The 26,459-nt window shown below is 41.7% G+C and overlaps 1 protein-coding gene across 3 annotated transcripts; it reads right to left on the reverse strand.

Moving 5' to 3' along the window:
- spaca6 (sperm acrosome associated 6) lies at positions 1–26,366 on the reverse strand (the record flags this gene model as incomplete). 3 transcript variants are annotated; one of them, XM_080039259.1, is made up of 9 exons in its annotated part: positions 1–306; positions 1,590–1,746; positions 2,456–2,559; positions 3,220–3,297; positions 3,410–3,433; positions 3,684–3,755; positions 3,944–4,030; positions 17,534–17,594; positions 26,239–26,366. In XM_080039259.1, the coding sequence occupies 7 exons, from the start codon at positions 3,975–3,977 to the stop codon at positions 122–124; spliced, it is 654 nt and encodes a 217-aa protein (XP_079895385.1). In that variant the 3' UTR covers positions 1–121. The 3 variants fall into 3 exon arrangements, with proteins under 3 accessions (XP_079895385.1, XP_079895386.1, XP_079895384.1); XM_080039260.1 differs by lacking the exon at positions 17,534–17,594 and having other exon boundaries at positions 26,239–26,346; XM_080039258.1 differs by lacking the exons at positions 17,534–17,594; positions 26,239–26,366 and adding an exon at positions 4,227–4,440.
- Between the last annotated feature and the right edge of the window lie 93 nt (positions 26,367–26,459).

A 26,459-nucleotide genomic window follows, 5' to 3' on the forward strand; every position in this document is an offset into this window, starting at 1 on the left:
TATAGCTTATGTCTTGGCTAGAGGCATCTTGACATTACAGGGAAGGTGTAGCATTTACTATACATATATACACGTTAATCTGCTGTTTAAATCTGAAATTGTGCAGATAATAGCTTTGTTTTTACCCCAGGGAGAGAAATAGCATCAGAAGCAGAGCAGTTAAACACGTGGAGAGAAGCAATGGCGAGGGGAGGAGGGGGGAGTGGGGAGGCCCACCAGACGCGGGGAGTAAGCGCCCTCCTGAGAGCAGAGACAGGTCGAATATCTCTTGCAGCTCTGTGTGGCCTGCCACAACCTGGGGGGTCACTGAGAGAGAGAATACAGGGGAGAATTTGAACCCACATTAGGGACATAAAGTAAGGGTAATTGTGAATTAACAGGGAGAGTGCAAAATAGTTTCCCAATCAAATAAAGAAAGTTTTGTATCTCTATTTACCCTTCATTTCAAAATGAATTGGGCACGTTAATTACATGTAATCTTAATGAAAAAGAAATTAGTTGAAGGTATAATAACGCAAACTGACTTTAAATAGAATATAAATTTAATCGAAAAGATGAAGAAAACTAATCGTAACAAAATGTCCTTAACGTAGTGCAGAATTTACACTTACAACTTAACCAGGAAAAACAGGAAAAATCATACATACTCATACTCATGTTTATACATATACATTCACTCATTGAAATAAACTGTATTTGTTCAGCTAATTTTCCTTCTATTTTTAAGTTTAGTTTGAGCTATTTCTATTTGTAGATACTTTAACTCTCCCTCAAATTTTATGTAATTGCTTTAAAGACGTCATTGTCAATATTCAAAGTAAATAATTAGCCATTGTACCTATGAACTTATGAGACATTGCATACCATAGGGTAAAAACAATAACAAAAACAACTTTAGTAAACTTCACTAACTCAATATGCAGTTAACATTTTACATGATCAGAATTTATGAATGAATTAGATTTTTCTGCATTCCTTCAAACGATAAAGAGAAACTCTGTTTATTATTCCTCTGCCCTGGCATTTCCTTCTGTCCATCTGTCTGTCCGTCCCTCCGGGCCATTCTTGTGAAAGCAATATCTCATGAACGCTTTGGGGTATTATTTTTTGCAAAATTGACTCAAGGATTAATTTATCCGATTCTTAGAGGTCATAGGTCAAATGTCCTTTTCTTCAATTCTTGTGAGTACAATATTTGAAGAATGCATTGAGGGATTTTAGTCAAATTTAGCACAAACCTACAGTTGGACTCGAGGGTGAACTTATTCGATTTTGGAGGTCAAAGGTTACTGCAACCTTACATATTGTGAGGTCACTGTGTCCATATACCATATTGGAGGCTTCTTCAAAGCGTTGCCCACCTCCACTGTACTTTCACCATTCGGCAATTGTATGCCTTGTGCGGAGCCAGGTGATAGTCCTAGGTATATTTACCTCAGGTACCAACATACTGCATTTGTATTTTCTAAACATATTGTTGAGGTTTGAAGGAGATCTTTGCAATCCCAGTCCAAACGACCTCACACCGATCAGTAGCCTATAAATCACAATTTACAATTCTATACCCTAAATTTAGTGTTTCTTGTTACCTGTGAGATAGTAGTATAGTCTGACAATGGAGCGTTGGCCTGAGTAGATCTCACACTGGTAGGTGCCCTGATGCTGCCCGCTGGTTGAAGGGATTGAGTAGAGCCTGTCTACCCCGGCAGTAACTTCTTTAAACTGATCCACCTGCTGGGTTTTCACCTGTGCAGGAATACATTTTGTAAATACTGTAGGCTTTTATATATATATATATATATATATATATATATATATATATACAGTATATATATTATTATCTGCTCAAATGCGAAAACAGATTTGATATAATTGCAAACAAAGTGGTGTTAAAGGGATAGTTCAACATTTTGAAATACACCAACTACTTCAAAGTTCGATAGAGATATTGAGAGTACTCATATCTTTACGGTTAACTACTACAGCCAAGAGCCAGTTAGCTTAGTTTAGCATAACAACGGGGGGAATCAGCTAGCATGGCTGTGTCCAAAGGTAAGAGAGACCTGCCAGCACCTCTTAAACTGAGAAAATAACATTATACAGTATATAAACTGTAGGCCAAAATATTTTTTGTGCAAACCCCAAGTGTAAAAATGGTTCATTAATTAGTACCCTTTAGAGGTGCTGACCCAGACACAGCATTTACATAAAAGACAGGTTATTCTAGGCTAGGCTAGCTACTGTGTCTTGTTTAACAAATTGTGCTATTTTACCCATTTGTAACAGTAAAACGTTTTGCATTGGAGGTGCAAGGTGCAAAATGTGTTGTCTCAATACCAGTAGAAAGCCAGTATGTGTATTTCCCAATTGTAGTATACCAGTAGCCTATACAGTAATGCAATATGAGGTATTGCAGTGACTCTGTGTGGTTCAGCATATACCAAGCATACTGTACCTCCTCTGCAAACCTCCAGATCACCTCTATATCGTCTGGTAAGTGAAATGGTACGTCGCACCACACTCTGCTCCTGCTGTTCTCCATTACTTTGATTTCTTTCACTGAAATAAACATACAGCCACCCACGTACACACACACACACACACACACACACACACACACACACACACACACACACACACACACACACACACACACACACACACACACACACACACACACACACACACACACACACACACACACACACACACACACACACACACACACACACACACACACACACACACACACACACACACACACACAGATAACATTCACAGGGGGGTAGCTCTTGTCTGAGCCCTCCTTAATGATAATACTTAAGCCCAGTCTCTCAGGAGTTGAGTAAAAGTGATGATATGCTAAACAGTGGCTGCGCTGTACAGGGTTGATACGAATACCATTGCGTGTGGGAGTCAACTGTCACCTTGCATATAGAAGCCAAGGACTTAAAGAGTACCTTGGGGGCTCTGTGCAAGAAGATATAATGTGTGGAAATAAAACCTTGCCTTGGTCTCCTTTCAAATCCCGACTTTCTGCTAAGAGCATTTCAAGTATCAAACGCAGAGCATTTCAAGGATCAGAAGGGGATGCTTATGAGGGTGAGAATATAGTTATGTAAGGATGTGTCAAGTCTGGATTAGTACACGTCTTTGAAAATTGTGATGTAACAGTGTCAGTAATCCAAAATGTTGTATTGACAGATTCTTAATACTCACCGGGACAGTCGAGAGGGAATTCACAGGAGTCATACTGGCAGGTTATACAGTTGTATACTGCGCCTGCACTCTGAAAACCTGATGGATGCATGAAACCAATACTTACAAGTGGAATAAGATATTTTGTTTATAGTATCGTGAATCATGATCATTGAAGACAAAAAATAAATAAAAAAATAAAGACACTAACCACATGGAGGAAAACATCCAGAGACTGTGAAAAACAAATTCAGATCATTTACAAATTGTATTTCTTGACTTTGTGCATATAGAAGTCTAAGTTAATTCCAGCTCACTGCTTCCTTTATTCTCCACAGTATTTGAAAGGCTCTAATAACCTAACTAGCTTTATTACAGAGAGAGAGAGAGAGAGAGCGCACAAACAGAGGGAGCTGTAATGACCCAATACAGGCCTTACTGGAGATGAAAAGATGAAGGAAAAAAGGGAAGAGACCATGTCTCACCTCTAGGCAGTTTGGAGGCAGCCGCGATGAAATTGTCTGCTGCTGTCTGCAACCTTTCCTCATACACGGTGTCTGATAGATGGAAAGGAGGAGGAGGAGGAGGAGGAGGAGGAAGACAGACATTTTTGTCTCAACACATCCTGGTGGATTGCATGCTTTAGGGCATAATTTAAAAAAAAAATCTCTCTCCTTTTTTCTTTTACTCTAACATTTCTGAGGCTCTGAAGACTCATTTACTTGTGCTGGTGTGTTTGTGCTACCTTTATTCAGCTTTTGGTCGAACTCTTTTGCCATGGGTAGAATCTCTGCTTCCAAAATTTCTTTCAGCTTTTTCTCATAGCCTTCACCTAGAAGAATGGACACGTAACACACAGGTATAAACCATCTTCCTCACTGCAACTCCTCTACATTGATGTAAATAATTGTTCTTTTTCAGCTGCTTAACTATTTAAATTCACTTTGATTGCATTTGTTGCCTTGAAGAAAAAATGTATCAGACATTTTTTTTAAAACACAGTGAAAAAAAAGGATAATTTGCCGCACCCACTCTGCCAGCCTCAATTACTCTCTGATCGTTGTTGAATATGCGGTCCAGCTTCCTGAAGCAGGAGTCAACGTTTCTAATATTGTGCTCAGTCAACATGTGACCCCAACACAGGCGAAGACTGTCTGGCACGTCGACAAAGCACTGATAGCAGCTTAGAGAGGTGTTGAACAGCAAGCTGACACACACAAGCCTCAGCGTAGAGGTGCACATGCTTTAAAATGGGCATCAAACTCAGAAAAAGGTTGCTTCATGAACTGTTTTCATTCAAATCCTGTTCTCATGGTGACAATGGGGTCTTGGTAACAGATGTGTAGAATTGCTAGGTTTGATATTCCAGATAAAAAGGGTGGACAAATCAACGCCTTGAATATGGAATTGTATACCATATCCTACATGCAATTACTAAATATAAGATCATTAAAGTACCCTGCTCATGTTTCCTCAACGCGCTTGGGTTCGAGAAGAGAGAATCACAAACTCCCCTCTATACTTCCCTCCATTCTATTGTCTCTAGTCCCCATTTCCTGCTGCCTCAATGCACCAGTTTTACTGCAGAGCACAGAGCTGGAGCAAGCCAAAGAGGGAGGCAGTGGTGGTGGTGCGGCGGCGGTGGGAGGGGGGCGAGAGAGGGGCAGATGAAGAGGGAGTTAAATGCTTCTATATGTAGAGTGATAAAGGGGAGAGTGTGCCGGCCAGAAAACCAAAGAGAACACACGCAAATAAATAAAAGTTGGATGGGTGTAGACCAAGAGCGAAAGCCAAAATGAGGGGGAAAATAAGGGTCAACAAAATCAATAGAATAGTGAGCGACGAGAAGGTGGAAAGTGAATATTCTTGACGGTGGAGTTTAGCTATAGTTCAAAAAGTAGCGGTGAAACAATGTGAGAAAAATCTGAAAAATGAAGTGAAGAGAGACAAAGAGAGAGGAGAAAAGGGGGAAGGCGCAAGAGGAGAGGACACAAGTGACAGAGGCAGAGAAGGAGGAAGAGGGAGCGGGACTACAAATCAAGTTGACTACCTCATCACATCCTGTATCCCCCACTCGTCTCCCGTCTTCCTCATCCCCCCCTCTCTCCTCCCTAGTCCCTCACTCTCCCCGGTGCATCTCCATGGCAACCAGACAGGGTGCCTAATACATGAACTTAATATATTTTCAGTGGCAGGGTGAGCTGGGTACTAATGCATTCATCTGTCTCCACACAGACAAGCCAATCAATATTAAGCAAGAGTCTGCTCCGGGACTGCCAAAGTCAAATAGCTAGCCAGGCGGTTCGGAAATGGAAGCTCCAAAAACACGTGTGTTTGTGTGTTCTGTTGGTATGGAGCAATTGTTGCAGACAAAGCACTTTGATAACATCTTCTCGTGCACGTCCAAAGCATTCATAAGGGCGTAAAATCTGCTAATTCACAGCTTTATATAATTTCGAGTAGTAAAGAAAATACCCCTTTTTTCTCTTCAAATATGAAAAGGGATTCATTTTCACAGGAGGCTGTGAATTGCACCTTGTATTCAAGAACTGGTGCTTCATATAAAAAGCGGCTCTGTCTAGCACAGATATGGTGCATAAGTGGACAAATTTGAAGGAAGACTAAGACGTAGCAAATTTAACATGGGTATCAAATAGAAGGACACATGTCTTCATAAATTCACACAAATCAACATTTTTCCCCTCCATGTTTTATTAATATAAAATGGTGAAGAACAGAACCTTTCCAGTACAACAAACAAAGTAGAGAAACATGCACATATGTACCAAAACTTCAAATGATTGTTTGTGGGTGACGTAAATGACGGGGTCACAACCCTCGGCTGTCTTTCTATTGGCCCCCATTGAGGGCTATAACACAAAGCCAGCCAATAGGGTTGGCCCCCTGAGAGTGTCTGTGCCTGTGGCTATTCTTCCTCTTCTTCTTCTCCTTGTACAACCTGACAAGCCTTGATTATGACATGACAGGTAAACATAACGAACAAGCAGACTTACTGCAGAAACAAACAGCTGGATACTAATATGCATTAGACCTAGAGGAAAACATTACATTGTATCAGCTGAGCATTTTTACGTGTTTAAAGAGATGCAAGGATACCAAGCAAATATCAAATATAGAAATGGATGATTTTCAATGTGGAACAATGTACATCATGTGCCCATTTTCTATCAAATGCTCCTTCCATATGGGACGTTGAAACTGAATGCAGCCCTGTTCCCGAGGACCTCACCTGTGACCTGCTTTGGCCCTCACAGGTTAAGGGTCTCAGGGACAGAGGGGCATACTTGGAAATGTAAACACACAGGGAGGTGTTAAATACAAAGCAATGTAATCTAAATCAAATGTAATAGCAATGTAATGCACAAAAAAAACCTATGCTGAGACTAAACTGTTAAAAGACAGAACCCGCAGAGTCGCTGCACCCAGACAAAGACATGACCTCATCTGACATTTTGGATTCTGCGGCACCGGCCGGTCTGCTGGTTTGCTGCAGAACAGAAGAAAAAGTGATCAGTTCAATTAAAACGGTAATCATGAAGTATTTGTCTGCATTTCATCTACGCTAATCTTTTGCCTCGCATTGCAGCCATGAGAAGCAAAGTAAAGCTTTTTCACAGCAAGGCTCATTTAATCTTAGCGATGCAGCGGCTAAGCGCATTGTGGAGGAGACACAATTGATTTAGGAGAAACAATTAATTTCAAACTGTTGTTAAATGCCACGGACATTTTCAAACATGATTTATTAAGAGAGCACTGACAAATTACAGTGTCTGATAGCTTTCCCCAGCTCAGTGAGCTGAAAGGGCTTTCTTTAAGTATGTAAGAAATGTAAGCAGCAGAATAATAGACTAGAAAATAACTTATATGTCAAAGAAAGGGATATTTATCTGAAGTTCTTAATATTTGCTCTAACCCTGTGAGACACAAAAAAACCCATAACGTAAATGTCATAGATAGGGATATTCATCTTTTGTTCTTGATAATTGCTGCGTTACGACTTTTTCCAAAACTTCCTGTACAGAACAGTGACAATGATTAAGTCTAAATGAATATACAGTGATATACAGACCAAATTATTACTTTTTCTTACTGTGTTTTATCAATGCGATATGAAGAGCACGACAGGATGGGTCTGCTGACTTACCTAGTTTTCGAAGATTGTATGAAGAGGGTAGGATAAAAGAAGAACTGGACAAGCAGGGCATATAGGACAAAAAACACCTGTCAATGAAGTTAAATAACTACACGTTACACTCAGTCCCGCTGTTACAATATTAAGAATATATCCAAGCATTGCAAAGTAAGATATTCGGCGTATCTTTCTGAAAGAAAGATAATTAAATGCGTATAATCCCCCCCACCGGCAGACAGACAGTATGACACATAGTGACTGGGGAAGACTGAATATGTTGTGGAAAAGGGAGATTTGCACCTTTTCATGTTTTCATCACGTTAAACCCCCTCAGTGTGAATGCAAAGAAAGTTGCAAGGTGCCTGCGTCACGTTCCTGCATCAAATTGAACTGCATTAACACAAGCTATGCATCACCTACAGGCTGACTGCATGAGCTTACAGGCCTCAAGATTTTGCAATACAGAGGTGCGATATTTAGATGGTATCAGTTAATGTTGTGTGTGACAGACGTGGCAGCTGAATCAGACCACTGGGAATAGCCGACATAACTTCACCTGGAGATGAAATATGGATTTGTTTGCGGTAAAGGATGCTTTTCATTCATGTCACTAAAACTGGGAATTCATATCGCCAAATTACACAGCAAGAAAACGAGGACATTTCTGTGTTGAACTGATAATTGCAGCATGTGTTAAATGCATATTGTACAACAGTGCCAGTCATAACATTTAAATTTGCTGAAGCCGATTTTATTAATGCAGTATACCTGCCTGGTGTAAAAAAGGAAAAGGTGATAATAACGATGTTCTTTTTTGAAAAAAATCTGAAATGTACAAATAAGGTGTTGTTGTTGGAAAGTGAGATTTCAAGCAAGGCGCGATTCAGACATGAAATGCAGACATGACCTGTCGACAACATGCAGCCTCTGCACTAATTGAAAGGCTTTCCAGCGTGTGCAAACACAGACAGTGTCAAATTAATGCAACAAATACATACTAGAAGCTGGAGGAAGTGTACACACGTGCATGCACATACTTCATAACAGCATAGCATTACTGACTTTATTGCTCTGTCAAAGGAAAGGATGTGAAGAATTTGTGATGAGAAAGTTTCATCTAGAAAAGCATGTCAGCCCTGTATTAAAAAAAACATAAAAGCACAACTCTTAATCTGCATTCACCCTGAGTTAAAATGTATGAAGAAAAGAAGAAAAGAAAGGACAATCACCTTACAGCCAGCCTCTTCTCTTCTCTCCTTCCCCAGCCAGAGTGAGCCTGTGTTGCCTCAAAGCTCTCTCTCTCACTCTCTTTCTCCCTCTCTCTCTCTGCCGGGGCCAGACAGAGAGCCCAGTGGCAGGTAGGTTACAGACAATAGTATTGATTTCATCATTCTGCTCTCTACCTACCCTACCTGAATAACACCAACATCCACACACGCAGCTCCTCACCCTTTGTCTCGGCGAGGTTGCCGTCAAAAACAAACGGAGCTGCAAACAAGAGAAACATAAAGAAGGTAGTAGAAGCTTGCTTACTTGTGTGCTCACATGCCCGCTTACACATCGGAAAAAAAACAACCTCACAGGGTGAACCCGCTATCCAACACTTACAGACGATAGACACACACATACACGCACACACATTCTCATTTACCCTGCGTGCGGCATTGATGATTTCTAGTCGTCTCTCTATGCTTTCATTTTACCTCAAAGTCCTTCTTCATCTGTCCCTCCTTTACAAAGCGCAATCCTTCCATCTCCCTTTTTTCCTCTCACGTTTTTTCGAGCCTCACATCCCCATTAGCTCAGTAACACCCCCCCCCCACACACACACACACTCACACACACCAGTCTGTGAGCTATACGTGTATGTGTGTGAACGTGTGAGAGATGGAGAGAGAAAGTGAATAGGAGTTCAGTGAGTGCACCGTGTGTGTTTTGTACGATCGTGTTTGCCTGTGTGTGTGTATGTGTGTATGTGTGTGTGTGTGTGTGTGTGTGCCTACGAAAGTGAGGAACACTGTGTGAGTGTGTGTGTGTGTGAGAGAGAGAGGTGGGGGGAAGGAGGTAGGGTGGCGGAGAGGCTAGCAGAAAGTGGGGATAGAGGGGGAGGGTCAGAATCTCTAATAGGATGAGAATAGAGAGAAAATATGAAGCCCAGGAGCCTCGTGAACCTGAGAGCCCGACATTACTGCCTCCTGCTATGTGTACAGCAATCATGCCATCATCAAATTGATTACAGGATTTATGGCGTTGCTCCAACACAACAGTAAATTGCAGCTGGAGTGACATCAAACACATTTAATAAACCTATTGTGGAAAGCTTTGCCAATTACAAGAATGTGTCTTGATTATACAGCTCAACATCAGAGGTGGACAGTGTATAGTTTTGCAGTCTGGTAAAACGGAACAAATCCAAATGATACTGTAACGGAGGCAATGTTTAAACCCAATGAAACACTGAGAACAAAAGATAAAACCTGCATGTGCTTTCGCCCAACAAAAAACAGCTTTGCATATTTGATGTTGTGTTATATTTTTCCCATCCTCTCATATTGTTATACATGCAATATTCCTGTGCGTTTGCTCAGTCAGTGCACATGTCCAAAGGCAGTTTGATTCTAACATTTGCGCTGAGAACAGAGAGTGGCAGCCGTGTTCGTTGGGTAACAGAATCATGTAGCCCTGAGGGAAATTCAGAAATGAAAATAAATCTAATTTAGAGCAACTGATTGGCTGTTGAGCGAGACGGAGCATAAACACTACACTTGATGTGTGAGCATCATTAATGGCCCTAAAGTGTTCAGACCATGTTGTACAACAGAAAATATCACTAACGTGTCACACATTGGAGAGCAAGTGAGGGTACACCAACAAAGAGAAAATGCAGTTGCTTTTTGGCCCGAGGGAGCGAGCAGTGACCGAAGCCTGTGATAACGCCCTTCTGACGGATGGCTGATGGAACCAAACTGAGAGAAATACAGGGGGGAAAGTGACCGATCCATTGTAGCATGAAGTGAGAATTTTAATGGCTCACACCACAAAAAGCAAGAACCAACAACCTACATACAGTGTAATGGGTCTCGATGGACACAAACTCATCTTCACCTTCCCTCAAAAGGCTTTCGAATGAGGCGTCTGGGTTCATAAATATGCAAGATGAGGATCCAACCTTTCAGAAATGTAGGTTAGTATTAAAAACACTACACTATACATTCATAATACCTCATGAATATTCAACATGTATCCACACTGCCTATAGAAGAGTCCGTCTCGCTTTGGCAGGAGGCACTCTAGGCGCATACACTGTGCAGCTGAATTTATTTCCTGCTTTGATCCTATTCTGTACAACTGTCTTATTCACAGCACTGATGCACTACAGGACTCTTCACATCCTCCTTCAAATCAGCATTCATACTACAATTCCATGTCACCTGCATTTGCATAGAAACAACATGCTGAATGTGTTTACACTATCTGCTGTGATATGTACTGTGTGGCTCCGTGCCGTACCTTTCAACTGAATGTGTGTTCTTGTACAAGTATATATGATCCTCATTCACGTCACCAGGACAAATTCCTGTACATTTACAACACAGAGAATCTGATTAACACAGATTATAGATTGCAGGAGTCTCTGCTGCCTGATCTCCTCTGTCTGTCCTCTTGCCAGCAGACTACATTAGAGCAAAGCTCTCCTAGACTGCGGCTCTCTGGATGCCAATTACAAACTAAGAAAAAGAAGCTCTCTCTGGCTTGAGCGTTGTCTGAATCTGAGTGACAAATGCAGAATGTCACAGACAGGTGTGCTTGTGTGTGTGTGTGTGTGTGTGTGTGTGTGTGTGTGTGTGGTGTGTGTGTGTTTGTGTGTGTGTGTGTGTGTGTGTGTGTGTGTGTGTGTGTGTGTGTGTGTGTGTGTGTGTGTGTGTGTGTGTGTGTGTGTGTGTGTGTGTGAGTGTTTGTCTGTGTGCCTGCGGCTGCACTCTGCAGTGCCACTGAGAGACAAAGCACTGGGAGTGCTTCACAAGGGATGACATCATCAGTCTGGGATGGTGTCTGCCTTGTCTATCTGTAGGTCGGGATGCTCTAGTTCCCCATTAAATCCCCAGAGAAAGGAGACGTTTTGGGAAGCTAACCCTTAATCATCACACCTGTTTTTATACAAGTGTATTTGTGAAAAGGGAAGACAGGGTCAATCTTTACAAACAGCGATGCAGGAATTTTGGGGCGTTTCAAGGAACCAAGAGTGCAACATCTGCCGTTCTAGAAAATTAGCCAAGTGTTACCAGTCAGCGGTACAAATAATCTTTACTTTATTAGTGAATGATATATATATAAGACAGAGAGAGAGAGATAGAGAGATAGAGAGAGAGTGAGAGAGAGAGTGTGAGAGAGAGAGAAAGAGAGAGAGAGGTAGGTCAAATAACATTATCCTTGCCTCACACACCTTGCAACTGTCAGAGGTCTCTTCTGGCAGGAGAGCAGCGTCGTGCGGTGGATGATAAAGAACACTATGACTGACAGTGCAGAATCAGCACAATTCTGATGTATGCCCGCCTTTTCCCATCCATCCAGGAGGGGAGGAGAGTCGACTACAACGCACTGCAGATGGCTGCTGTCTCAACCACCAGTCTGACATACGGGGGGGGGGGGGATGGTTGTGGGGTAATGAAAAAGGAAAAAATCTTGCGAAAGTGTGTGTTGGCGTGGATGCAGAGGACAGCACAACGTGTTAACATGGAAGCAGTCGTGGCATGTGTGTGAATGTGACATGCAAGCACACCAGGCTAGGCTACCTGTGCTTGCGTAAAGTAATACATGGATTGTATGAATTACTGCCAAGCAAAGGCAGGGATGCCACGATTTCCATAGCCTGGCTGTGTATAATTTGTGTGACTTGGGTAATTTATATGTAGGACATGTACTGCACGTTGTGTTGTGTATTGAATCAGGGATTGTATGAAAATGATTAGGGGGGGGATGACAGTTTAGTGTATAACAGCTCTATTCTCAGTAAAAAGGGAGGGCAGGATCATTTTCTTACTTTTACCATAGATATATTGTCTTGAAATATTTGAGAGAAAGTAAAAAGAAAGTATTAATAAAATAAAAAATTATTTCAGCCCCCACTTCGCACACTACAGTCTATTACCTAAAAGTAAGATCTTGAATACAACTGGAGGATCAACCTCCTCTCTTAAAGGCATTTCTGCTGCAGTGGGAACTACTGATTGTCAGTGTACAGCCTGTCTAGCAGCAGGTGGTGCTCCTGACAAACATGTCAAGTTGCTACAAATATTACACCAAAAATGACACACATGCTCAAGGGAACGTCAGGCTTTTGCCCAAGGGGGAGGGTATCTAAAAAGGCTTCGCAGTTTGAAAAGGAGGAGTCGTGTCATTAACCATTAGGATATGGTCGGGCTCAGTAACAACATACTTACCTCTCTGCTGGGGGTGCATTAGACGTGGCAAGAAGTGACTCCGCAGGGAAAGCTAGAAGGTTGTACAGTTATCTCCGTGCTGTTTATTATGCGAAACCATACAACCAACTACCTCACACTGCAGAGCACAGACTGTAGAGCTGCTCTCCAGATATGGACTTCACCAGCAGGATGGAGCTGTCTGTGTACACACATATACACCTGTCTGGCTCCTGTCTACCAGTCAGCCAATCTAGCTCATTTTCTTCTATGTGAGCAATATACTCAAACAGGTATAGTTCTCCTCACTAAATTATTTAGCAAAGTTTGTAGACGTAGACATCAGGACTAAAACTGGCTCTACTACCCCTCTGATTTTTGGTTGGAGTTTTTCGTTGTTGTTGCTGTTTTAAACAATGATTTCATTCTGCTTTTTTAATCTTCAGTTCTGTGGGTTTGGCAAGAACAACAAATATATTTTTTGAGATCAGTTGGTGTCCATTTGTGCGTGTGTGCGTGTGTGTGTGTGTGTGTGTGTATTTATGTCCCACAAGCCCGGTCTGAGCTGGGAAAGACAGCTTTTAGCTTCAGTGCCCCCGACTCCTGGAACAACTTACAGCAACAAATTAAACTAAATACCTTCATATCCTTTAATCAATTTAAACAAACTATCTTAAATCTGCCAAACTCTACCTGTAACTGTTTTAATTAGGCTATATTGTACTTTCACCCATTTAATTTCATTTTAATTGCTGCCACTCCTCACCACTATGTAAATGTTTCAATTGTTTTTTTTGTTTTTTGTTTTTTTCTTCTCTTCACCTGTTGTTGTGTATTTGATGTATTTGCATTGAATATTGTGTATGCATTGTTGTTTTTCCTTGGAATTTGTTTGAACTCGACACCATTGAAAATGAGGGTCACCCCTCAATTGGTCTCTCGAGGATAAATAAAAGTTAAATGAAATGAAAATGAAATGTATGGCAAAAGACAATTTGGACTCTTTTGAGGAAAAATTTGGAGTTTAAATGATTGATGAGTCTTGCCTGAAGAGATGTATGTTACCGTTCTACAACATGAGATGGGTAGCCAATATGAACTCATGACTGTGTTGCTCTACAATCCGTTCAATCACAGCGATACAGAGAGCTGCAACAGCCATGATGCCGCAGGAATGGCTGCAGTGGAGGATGCTCTGGTTTAAGGCAGCACTATGGCCTGGAGGTAAGTCATAGAGCATGTGTGTCCGTGTAAACACCAAGAGTCTCATTATACAGAGAGCTGCCAGTGGACAATAGAGATGAGGCTGCTGAAATAATCAAATGTACTGTAGGAAGTTGAAAGACTAGTTGGAACAAAACATGAGACAATAGTCTTATCTTTGACAAAACAATTAAACAAAACTTTGAAAGAAAAAAAAACCTTTCCACACATCTAGCCCTCCCATGAATGTGTGAGTATACTACAAAGGCTTCATTGCCTACGTTCATTCATAGTAATTCTAGACATTTCTTAGGAGTTGTTGCCCTCTACTGGTGACTGTGCAAACTCCCTCAGAGTTTTTTTTGCCAAAGCCACAAGACTGAAACAGAAAACACTTAAAACGGCTGTCTATGAACAACTAACCCTTACAGAGTTTGACTATCCTAGCATTTGTAACATGCAGGCTGTTCCAAGAACAGTTTCTTATCCCATCACATACTAGAAAGCAATGAAACTGCAGGAAAAAAAATCACTACCTATTACCACCTAAACGTTTAGAAATAACCAGCTATTAGTGTGTCGAACTCATTATTAAACTGTACAGCCACCATTTGCACATCTCAGATCTACACACTGCAGCATTTCTTACAAATCATGTCTGACTCCACTTAATAGCTGAGAGGTATTCATGGGAGTTTAATGCGGTCTGCCATAAGACTGTCCTCACCATTAAGTCTGCTGTCAGCTGTGACATCTAAATCTGGGTGACTTCTGCTCCACAGTCAAAATCGGAATATCCATCAAGTCACACAGAGCCAAATAAATAAATGTATTTATTTATTTTGATGCTCTCTGTAGGAGTTGTAATTTGTTGCATGCTACACACACCATGTTTGCAGGCGCAGTGCTACATTCCAACGGTTTGGAGCCAGGAGTGCTGCATTACTCCGAGCACAGATTCAAACGTAACTGGGGCAAGAAGATGACATGCCATGTATATGCCCTTTCAAGAGTTTCAGCAGAGCCTTAGCTTAGTGGAAATATGTAAACAAACGCTATCAATGTAGAGACGATTTCAGAATCGTCAAATTAAAAGAAATTAAAGAACAAAAAGTAAAACGTGAAGTTTAAACATCTTCTGAGCCTGCAACACAAATGAAGGCAGTATGTGGGAGCTCGGTATTCTCTGAATGAAAGCGCCGCTTGGCATGTGGGATTTGAGGAATCCATCTTCCAACAAATAAGTACAACAACACCAAAAAGAAAAAAGGGTTAAGATCATCGACCGCACCTTTCGTTTCGGGGCAGACCTCGTGTTGAACTGTGCAACTGTGTGTGGCTTAAGAATGAGAAAAGACAAGACGCAGAGAAGGAGAAACTGGATAGGTGATCTTAAAACCATTTCAGCCAATCAAGTCACTGGCAGGACTCTAATAATGTTGCCAGGTGAATTTGCTTCCTACTTTCTCCTCCTTCTTTTTTCTTGTATGTGTTTAGAGCCTTAATCCTCCTCTGTCTGCCGCTCCCAGTCCCTTTCTCCCTCCTGTCCCAAAAAGCACCCCCTCTTCTCCTCCCTCTCTTGCCACAACCTTCTTTTTCTTTCTTCGGCCCTCATGGGTCCCCATTTCCCGCCTCTTACCCTTTCAACCACCCTCTGTCTCCATACCCCCCCCCCCTTCTGCTTCTGCCTTCTCTATGCACACATGCCTGTCCAGCCTTCCTTTCACAGCCACAACCTCCTACTTTCTGCCCCATGTCTGTTACATTTTCAGATTCAAATCACGCAGAATTGCAGCGTATTTGTGCCAATGTAAGCTATCCTTTTCTCTCTCTCTCTCTCTCTCTCTCTCTCTCTCTCTCTCTCTCTCTCTCACCCTTGAGCAGGCCTGTCTGAGTGTCTAAGCAGTGAAAGAGTACTCCACGTCTGGGGTGATTCATAAATGGGGCATCTCACTTCAAGTTCAAAATTCCTTGCATACTTGATCGTCATCCACATACAGTGACACACATTGGGAAGCCACTTACAGTCCATAAAAGCATGTCACAAACTCACAGATTGACCGGTCAGCACAACAAGACAATTCACCTTCCAAATGCTTTTTAGACTGCACGTGATGAAATGAACATGATGCAACACTGGGAAACAGAACGGTGGGAAATTATTCTCAAGGCTGAATGTTCAGCACCAGCTGATTTTCAACGTGTGCCAAAGCTGCCCAGTTTATATATTAAATAGTGTATCTTCTTTACACAAGTGCATACCACATCTCAGAATGAGGGCAGTCATCGTAATGGTGCAATGTATATTTAGAGAGTTACGCTATGATCTGCTAAAAAATTTATGTTTTTTTTTTACCCAAGGTGTTAGCAAAGCTCTATCCGACACTAATCTGCCTTTGGTTGACACCAGCCTCATTTACCAAGATGGCAAAATGAATGTTGCCATGGGAACCTTTTGCCTGGCAACCCCATCAGCCTGGCAACTAGCCAAACTGTTGCTATGGCACAGCTGTCAATCTATGTACACTGGGATTGGTTTGTGTCTGGTCTTTCGTAGCGCCTCCCTTTAGAACTTTCCAATCGGATGCAAGACAGAATAATTTATCTTAGGTGTTTTAAGCGGAAGAAGTGCGTGTGTGTGTGTGTGTGTGTGTGTGTGTGTGTGTGTGTGTGTGTGTGTGTGTGTGTGTCTGTGTGTTTGTCTGTGAGTTAGATAGTAGTTTGGGTGCCAAATAAAGCAGCACCCTACTTTGTTGTTGCATCGTCAAAATCATATGTGTATTTTTTTCACCATAGAATCTAGTTTTAGACATGTCATTAATTAGGATCTAGGCTTTCCATAACACATGCACGCGCACACACAAACACACACACACACACACACACACACACACACACACACACACACACACACACACACACACACACACACACACAAAGCTTATTAATTATTTAATATCTGTGTCCAAGCATTATTGAATCTGTGGATAAACATGTTTTGATAAAGTTTAATTACCTCGTAAGATATTTTTTGCCAAATAACTAAAGGTCAAAGAATCCACTTTAGATAAAAGCCCTAAGCACCTTATAGTTATCCCAATCTATTATGCTGGGGGGCTTACATTAGTGAACAAATGTGTCTATGTGAATGTGTGTGTGCATATGGCTACTGCTTTTGCTTACATATTTAAGCTTTTAAATACTTAACCTCCCACTCTAACATTAAAACTAGGTTATAACAAGAAATGGGAATTCTTTTTGATTATTGGTTGCCAAAGGTTTAAAATCATTAATTATCTGTGAATGTTTCATTAGTGTGTATATTAAGCAATGACAATACAGAAAACTATTATTGCACTGGAGGAAGAAATGAAACAGATGTAGTGTTCATAGGTCATCTAGCTAAAACAATTAAACAAACAGATGCAACAAAACAGATAAAAATGAGTCGGCGCATGTGTGTATGTATTCTGCATCTGATTTAAGCGTGTGTTTGTGCCTGTGTAAGTTAACATTGGCAGGAGGAAATCCATAATGAATAAAACAAAAAGATTGTTACCTTGACATTACTCCATTGTCAAAGTGTGCCAGGTGTTCCTCAGATATGAAGCGGAGACCAACTGAAACACACACGAAAAAGACATACGCGCGCACACACAAACGTGCACGCGCACACACACACACACACAAACACAAACACACACACACACACACACACACACACACACACACACACACACACACACACACACACACACACACACACACACACGTTAGAGAGAGAGATAAGCTGGCCTAGGGAATAAAAGACTGTTTAACCAAGAGGTCACAGGTTCAATCTCTGCAACAGCTGAAGTGTCGCTGGACAGGGCCATATCAAGCTATCGACTTACTCACAAGCTGCCCCTGAGAATCCCCCTGATATCAGCTTCAAAATGTAACAATCTTTAAATCTCATTGCCAGTGAGGCAGCATGTAATCTACAAAGTCAAATTATTCACAAACATAGGAAGATCAAACAAACTCAGTTAAGGATTTCTGCTCTTTGTGAAATGTGGAGTACACTGAATTTGAGTTTGATGTCAGTATTTAGTTATGAGGAATGAAAAGGAATGTGTCCATCACAGGCAGAACAGGGGTGAAACAAACAGCACTAGATTTAGATCAGACATCGTATTGTATTCACTTTGCAGTTGTAAATTACAGTACATTATAATGTAATGTCTAATTCAAAAAGCTGCACCTTGTTTGCTCTTTGAATGCTGCCATTAATAGATGTTTGAATATTTACTAAATTATCCCAAAATGATCGGCATCAGAATCACTGTGATCACATGCTTTTTGCTACGAGGATTCTGACTCTTCCACTTGAGGGTATAAGGAAGGACTGGCGGCACACTGTAACACAAACTATGTCTAAGGCTTATTATTCTTTTTTTCTGTCGGAGATTGTTTAGACAAACACTTAGGGGTGATTGAAGCTTGATATCCGCAAGCCATCTCAATGCACACATGCGTTCTGCAGTGTGGACAAAGCGATGCACCAGCTTGGAGTGCTAAGCCTCCTGCTCCGGTTTGATAAATATAACTTCAAAAGAATCAGCCAAACAGCTTTGGCTGGCCGACTGCACAATGAGCATAATAACTCCCCACCCCCTGGGAGCTGCAGCCTAGTTCATTTACCCTTGCAAAGCGCTGCCATGTCTGTATGTGCACATGTGTCTTTGTTTCACTGCAAGCCTTTAGGAGGCTCCCCACCTTCTGCTCTGTACAAAGCGGATGTATAGAGGAACCTTTTGGACCTCATTTTTACAGAGGAAATGCATTCCCCCTCCCTCTCCTCCCTTCTATTTGCCCCTCACATGTAATGCCTGATTGACCACAGCACCCCTTAAAGAGGTCAAAGGGCAGACAAAACAGTCTGGTGTCATGGCAACCTGTGTGCCACCAACCAGAATGGTAAGGGGGGACACACGGGGGAGGGCAATGATCTGTCAGTTAAACCTTAAAGAATACTGCCTTTTGTTTAGGCTCATGTGTGTACAACATGCAAACCTAAAATACACGTAATGCACCTGCCTGTGAGAAGGACCCTCCTAATTTGCACTTGAGAATAATCAAGCCAGATCCCTTTGTGCACTGCGGTAAACAGTACTACCTGTAGTATCAGTGTATCACATGGCGTGCACGTCGGTGTGCGTTTGCTGTTGCTTCACGTGCATGAACTTGTGAGTGTGTGTTGTTTGTCTGTGTGTGTGCACTCCTGTGTAAAAGGTTCTTTGTGACCGCTCGATGCAGTGGCAGTGTTTACGTGATGGGGAGGGGGGCTAACAGATAAATGGGAAGCAAATGCATTCAGATCAATACTAAGCTGAGAGCGGGTGAGTGGGGTTGAGAAGGGAGAGTGGAAGGTGGTGAGGAGAGAGGGAGGGGCCACAGAGGGACTGATTAATCATTCCTGTATTGTTATTGACTTTCTGTTAGAGGGGGTGAGTCAGACTGTGAATTATGTGTTTGTTGCGTATTTGTGTGTGTGTGTGTGCGGGTGTGTGTGTGTGGTTGCATGCGCGTGTGTGTGTTGCACCGTGCTCATTGACAGTACAAAGTCATCAATTACAGTCCTAGACTTCCCAAAGGTTTGGCACTGTAGCTGGATTAGTCTTTCTCATTCCTAGTAAGCGGTTACAACTTTAAAGACAGGTTGCATATTCAGCACGGAACACTTGGAAGATTTAATTATTCATGTTTTGTAAAAAGAGATAATATGCTGCCCCATTTTGAATGGAAACGGGGAAGTGAAGGAGGCGAACAGGAAATCCCCTGTGAGGAGTTAATGAGGAGCTGACGACCGAACAGACACAACAGAAGAGGGAGGGAGGCTGCTGGAGGTGGGGGAGGGAAACTCTGTCGTGACATCTGACCCTCTGGCTGTGACCTTGTTCATTGTCTGAGAGGGCACAGAGTGCACACACCTGAACAGAGGCCACGTGCGACCTGCATACACACACGTGCACACACAATATTAATGTCAAAAAGAGACTCTGCTGCTATAGTGCTATTAGTTCTCTAGCTATAGTAACCAAACAGCCAGCAATGCTCCGCCCCAATCCACTGTAAAAAAAAAATTACATAATTAGTTGACAATTATAACAGCATGACATCAATGTCAGACGTCGCCAAAGGCAGCGTTTTCCTCTAATTACCACCCTTCACAAAAACAGCAACTTGTCAGAGGACGAAGGGGCTGAGCTAACTGAATGAAAACCCCATTCAGTGTTACCTTGAACTTGAACAATGAGTCTGGTGTTTGTGCTGGGGCCACTTCCTGACCTTTCCATCCCTCTGTGGAAGCAACCAACCGCAGCTTCTCCTTTCATCTTACAGATGTGACCCTGACGACCCCACACTAACCAAAGAACCACCGGCAGGTTTTGCTTCCACCGCTGACCCCTGAATCTCTCACATGTTTAACTTTGTTTGCTGTAATATTTTAATATTGATGTGTAATGTTTGTTAGAGCTTTACTTGAACCGGTTAATACCCGCTATCAGACTGGCTCAGTTTTCTATTGCTTAGGAGCTATTGAGGTGACTGTTGGTGCCTTGAACAGCAAGGTTAATTTTCTAATGATTCACTGCACGGACAGACAATAAACACAAATGAATCCTCCTCCTCCTCCTCCTCCCCCCCCCATCACCATCCTTTTTGTCTTCCTTCCTTTCTCCCTCCCTCCTCCCTCTGACGCTTTTTCACCCACTTGTCTCTGCTTCCTCAGAAACGGCCTGTTTCATTTTACGCCTTCATCTTTCTTTTCCTCTGCGTCTTCACACCGTGCCCACCTCTCCTCCTCTCTGTCTGGCACCAGAGAGCTGGCACAGTCCAGGGTGTCGTTGTGTGATGCGGGCAGCTGACACCTCCTACGCCACAGCAGAGCATGTGTATCACCACAAAGCGTAATGGAGAGCCTTGTTAATGCCATCAATATGCTGCCAGATGAGATGTAGTAACGACACGTAAACCCACTTTGCATTACAACTTTTGTAGGGCTTTGCAAGGCTGAAACTAATAAGTATTTCACATTTGTCACTCAATTAATGACTAATTATTGTTCAACCTTTTGAATGCCATCCAAATCTGAACAAACCATTAATTTACAGAGGGTTGTCAAGTTTTGTTTGACAAACTATAAAAACCAAAGATATTCAATTTACAAAAATATAAAATTAGAGACCCTGAGGAAGAAAGCCATCAAATGGTTGGCTCATAAATAATGTATACAATGAATTAATTATAAAAAACTGTTGTTGACTTAATTAACACTTAGGTGTTTGCTTTTTTGCTGTCAAGACTTAGATTAAAAGATCAATACCACTCCCATTGTTGTACAGTATGTCAAATATGATGCATCACATAGCAGATAAAAAAGCTTAACACAAAAAGGGAAACAATTGGAAACAGAGGCACAGTAACATGATATCGCTACAAGCACATCCAAGGTTCACGAAATCACTAACTAACTCACTAGGCACTGGGTGTAACACTATGTTTGACAGACATGAATGTGATAACGATCTTCTTATTTAACTCCCTGAAGGAAAGTGAATTAGTGTATTCGACAAAGTGGTCAAAGACTTCAAAAACAAATCTTGATGATTTCAAGAGGATTTGTTTTCTTATACTGCGATTTTTGTCCCAATTGTTCCTGAAAAAGACAGCTAAGAGACAGTCCTCGTTATCTGATATGATAGTGAAGATGGAGATTGTATGATAGCCAATGCCTGATGCAGAGCCCGTTCCTCAGGAACCTGCTCTATAAATCATACATGTACTGAAGAGGCCAGCAGCACAGTGATAGAATTGTCACACATACAGTTGCTTTTTACCCAACCCCCCAACACCTGAGGCGTTTGAGATGTCTGTGAGACATCTAAAAGGCCTGGAAGGAGAAGGGAGATGGTGAGGATCAAAACTTGAGAGCGAACATAGAAGAAAAAAGGTGCACACCGAGAACGAGAAGGAGGTGGGAACGTTGCGACAAAGACAGAGATCAAATGCAAGATGGAGACGGAAAGGACAGACATGGGGGAAGACAGAGAACACTAGATAGTTTGGCGAGGTAAGAGGCAACGCTTCGACCTACTAATGCAGAACTGAGGAATTCTCACTGCTGACTCCAAACACATTCCTGCAGCCTGCAAATATTAACCCCCACCTCACCACCTCTGCCTCCATCTGAATGCACAAGGCAGCCACCTGGCCCCTGGACGAGGAAACTATTCATTGATCTCAACGTGGTTACTGGGAGACATTCTAACAATGCAGCGAAAGGGAGGAAACACTGAAAAAACATGATTATAGTCATCGCCGTACAACTACCCTGCACACATGGTTCTCGCAAAATGCTAATTTGTACAGAAACCATTTCCTTACAAGGAACAATATATCAAGGTAAATGTGAATGAAGCTTTTACTGAACTAAGTATAATCCTAGTACTGTTTATAAAAAAGCATGAGATTTTCTCCTAAATCTCGTCCTCTGTGTCTCCCACAAGGATAAGAATTTTATTAAGGCAAATAAAGTTGTTTTAGGTGTATTGTGGATGTAGGGGTGCATGTCAACTAAGATTAAATGCAGATACGGTATTAACACAAGCACCTTACATACTGTTGCTATATGAGTTGAGTATGTGTATGAGTTAAATTATATAGCAGTATTTGGGCTGAGATAATGATGTCATCATTTACTATAAAGTGTTCATTCAAAGTTTTGTGAATCTTATAATTCAATTCATAATCCAACTTTTTCAGTATTTATTTATTTAAATCAATATTATTTGGTCACGTGGTTTGCAGACAATGTGGGAGAAAGAAATATATATATTTTATACATATATAAATAAAATGCTCACTTTCAGTGTCTGTATCTGCCATAAGAAGCCACCATCAGGGCATCAGACACTATATATATATGCTAATATAAATGATACACTGATATTGGTCAATATTTTCGTCAAGGGTGATTTATCGGTGTAACAACACTACTTCAAATAATCTCTTTCTGTCTATTACATACTGAATATTATATCAAAATGTATTATGTGTTATTGAGTTGTGGAATAAGTATATTTAGATGTAAAAGTTGAAATATTCCACTTTAAAAAGAAAAATAATAAGTAGATTTCAGCTATATCGGACCCGATACAGTTATTGGATCGGTCCAATCCCTAATAATGGACCTTTTCTTAGTGTTATATTTTTTATAAAAATAAGTGTTTTTATATCATTGGCTAGTTTCATCTTTAACAATGCATCACATTAGTAAGTCATTTGTAACGAAAGCATCTATACCCTAGATCAACAACATTGGCCAATAATTCAAGACATGCACCTTGTACAACTGGAACAAAATACAAACCCCTCAGTCAAAGAGGCAAACTTTGGGCTCTTGTGCGACGGAGAGAAGCATTATCAGCACTACGTTCCTAAAGTAGAAAAAGCCCTATGGCTATCCAGATGGAGCTCTCTCAGCTCCGGCCCCATTTCAGCCCCATGTCCTAGAGAAAGCAGACGAACACTGATGCAAGTGGAACACTTAGTCCGGGGGGAATAGCTCTCACTCAAGCCGTGAGAGAGCGTTAGTACATCCACAGCGGTCACATGGAGCAGCGATTGCTCTCTACTCCGGCCCCCGCTGCCTGATGTGTGTGGCCCTTTTCCCGTCTCTTTCACACCAAAGCTACATAATTGATAGCGAAGGCCGAGTTATGTTTTATAAAGTGAAACACATTAATGGCTTCCTCAGCACTCTTCAGTTTAGAAGTGCCGGTCTGGCTCAGTAAGTGCCGACCTCAAGTAGAAGAGGTTTTAAATAACGAATACATTCATTGACAGTAAAAAAAAGAAGCCAGGGTAATCCATTATTTCTCCGAAGGTATTCATTATTGTTTAGGAGATGTGCTTTATGCCTCAACTGCTCATATGCTTTGAGTGTTATGATATGATGGACCGACTCAATGCCACAACAGCAATCAATGGGCTTCATTAATTAAAGCTTATTCTCTGTTCTCATTTTTGTTGTTGCTGCCAAAATTCAAATAAAAAAAGAGGAAGAAGAAGCTCCACTTTGATTCATAAAATGTCCACAAACCACAGATTTAAATTATTTTCATATACATTTTGTCCAAGTTCCATTTTCTCGTTAGCATAACAAACTACCGGTATCTAAATAACCAGTGATCAGAGCTACTGTATTGGCAAACTGTCAGCAGGCTATTTCTTAGGCTAGCAAACATGAGTTCAACAGCACATGCAGGCTGAACATGTGTAAGTATTTTAGAAAGTGGTGTGATACTAAAAAAAGGCCTGTCACCTGTGACGTCTATTTGAGCCACAGGGGAAATATGGACAGCTTTGTAGATACATATCTGTTATGAATACTGTGCACTTAGTCTTGGAGGCTAAAGTGCTATATTGAACAACCAATGCTAGGCAACGTCACATCACTCACTGATTCAGGCATCCATGTCAATATGCAGTATAAGTATCTATTAGTCTTTCCTTAGCAAAAGTAACAAAAATCCACTGGGCTAACTTCTTAAGAGTGGATAATTACTTGTTTACTTAAGTACACAAAATATATTTGGCCTTGAGACTATTTTTGAAGAAAATAAGCTATTTGAGGATGTCGTGTTCTGGCTTTTAAATTGCATGTATTTCTCCCCATTGTGACAGAGGTAGAATAGTAGAAATGAATAAGGAGTTGATGGTGTTTCATAAACCAAGATTATCTTTCCTATCCGAGTCTACATGCCGTCAAATCACAAATCGGGAGTAACATTTTGTTCAGATGAATGAGGGCCGAGCAAGCAAACAAGCATCACTGCATTTGACCAGGGAGACAATATATTAACAAAAAATGTTTTAATGAAATTGGTCAGTGTGTGACAAACCACTTTGTTTTTAAAAAGTATTTATCAGTTAAATCATCTCAAATAGTTTCACCCAAACACAAATATACGTGTGTTTATCATTAACCCTCTCTGTAAGCCGGGCTTTGCTAAACCCTGTCGATGGGTGCATAACTCGCCTACAATCATTAATGCCGGCTTTCTGCCACTTTGGTTGCAGTTTCAAGCCTCCAGTTAAACCTACGTTTCAGATGTAAGGATCAAGACTACCATCATCTCCGCAGACAACCTCCCATCCACCCTTTAGGAAAACCCTATTTCTGCCAGCCTGCCTAATGGCGCACCCTGGCAGAGAGAGGACCAGGGTATCTTTGTGAGTTTGTTTGCATGCAGTCAGGGCTACAGAGACCAGAGAGCTTATATCAGGTCTCCATGGAGATGGACAGGCTTGCTAAGGGCCTGGCCGGACTGGGGATATACTACAGGTCCTCGAGCGCACACACGGGGAACAACGGTAACTTGTCGATATTAAACAATGGAGGCTAGGCTGAGGGCAAACAGGACAGCGAGGAGGAGGTGAAAGCTGCATGGGCACAACGCATGAATGTATTCAGAGCAGTACGCTAGTTGTTAGTGGACACTAAGTGACATACAGATGAGGTTTGGTCATGTGTAGCGTGACAAATATATACTGAGATCGCAAGCAAACAGTAAGGGGAAGTAGAGGGTGGGACGTGTCAATTCCAGAGTAGGGAGGATGATGGACAAAATATTTCAAATACTTTGTGTCATCTATTTGACACTTCCACAGCAACTGAGTGGAAACTAGGCCAAAACCCTTCTCTCTCTAACGGTATGCTTGGCACACAAAAATATTAAATGCAGAGAGCGATTGACAAACAATAACGGCACAAAAGTGAGTGCCCCAACCCCATTCTTCCTTCCCCTTCGTCCACACAACTGGGCCCCAAAACCAGCCTGAGTCTTTGACTAACTCCGAGTTGGGTTTCAGGAGCAAGAGCCCTTCAGCAAACATATACATATATTTATATGTATATTTTGTCAAGCAAATAATGGAGATAAAAGACATGGCTAGATTAAGCGTGGGGACAGGGTAAATGTTTCCAGCGGGACTGGGAGGAAGGAAAATCACTTTAGGTACACAAACACAAACCACGACAGAGCGGAACACAGAAGTAGAGAGAGACAGCAAAAACAGTAAACGACAGAACAAACGTGTCTCCGAATCTCATTTCAAAAAGGGAAATAAGCTAAAACAAGAAAATAAAAGCATATGTTGGTCAGCACCCTCAACCCCATACCAACCCCATACACCTCCTCTTCCCCTTTTTTTTACCTTTTCCCGCGTTTCTTTCCAGATTCCAACTTCATTCCTCCTCCTTGTCCCCGCTTCCTCACTCAGGAGTGAGTGCCTTCCCTCTTGACTCGCAGCCTTGCATCTCTATTTCACTCTGGTCTCGTCACATTTGATCCGCTGTTGCCTCATCTCCTCTCCCTCCGACACCATTTCTCTTTTCTTCAGCCCCCTCCACGCTCAGGACTTTGAAGGGAAACATG

Source organism: Ammodytes marinus (genome assembly GCF_949987685.1).
Source record: "Ammodytes marinus genome assembly, chromosome: 13".
In the NCBI taxonomy this organism is placed as follows: Eukaryota; Metazoa; Chordata; class Actinopteri; order Uranoscopiformes; family Ammodytidae; genus Ammodytes; species Ammodytes marinus.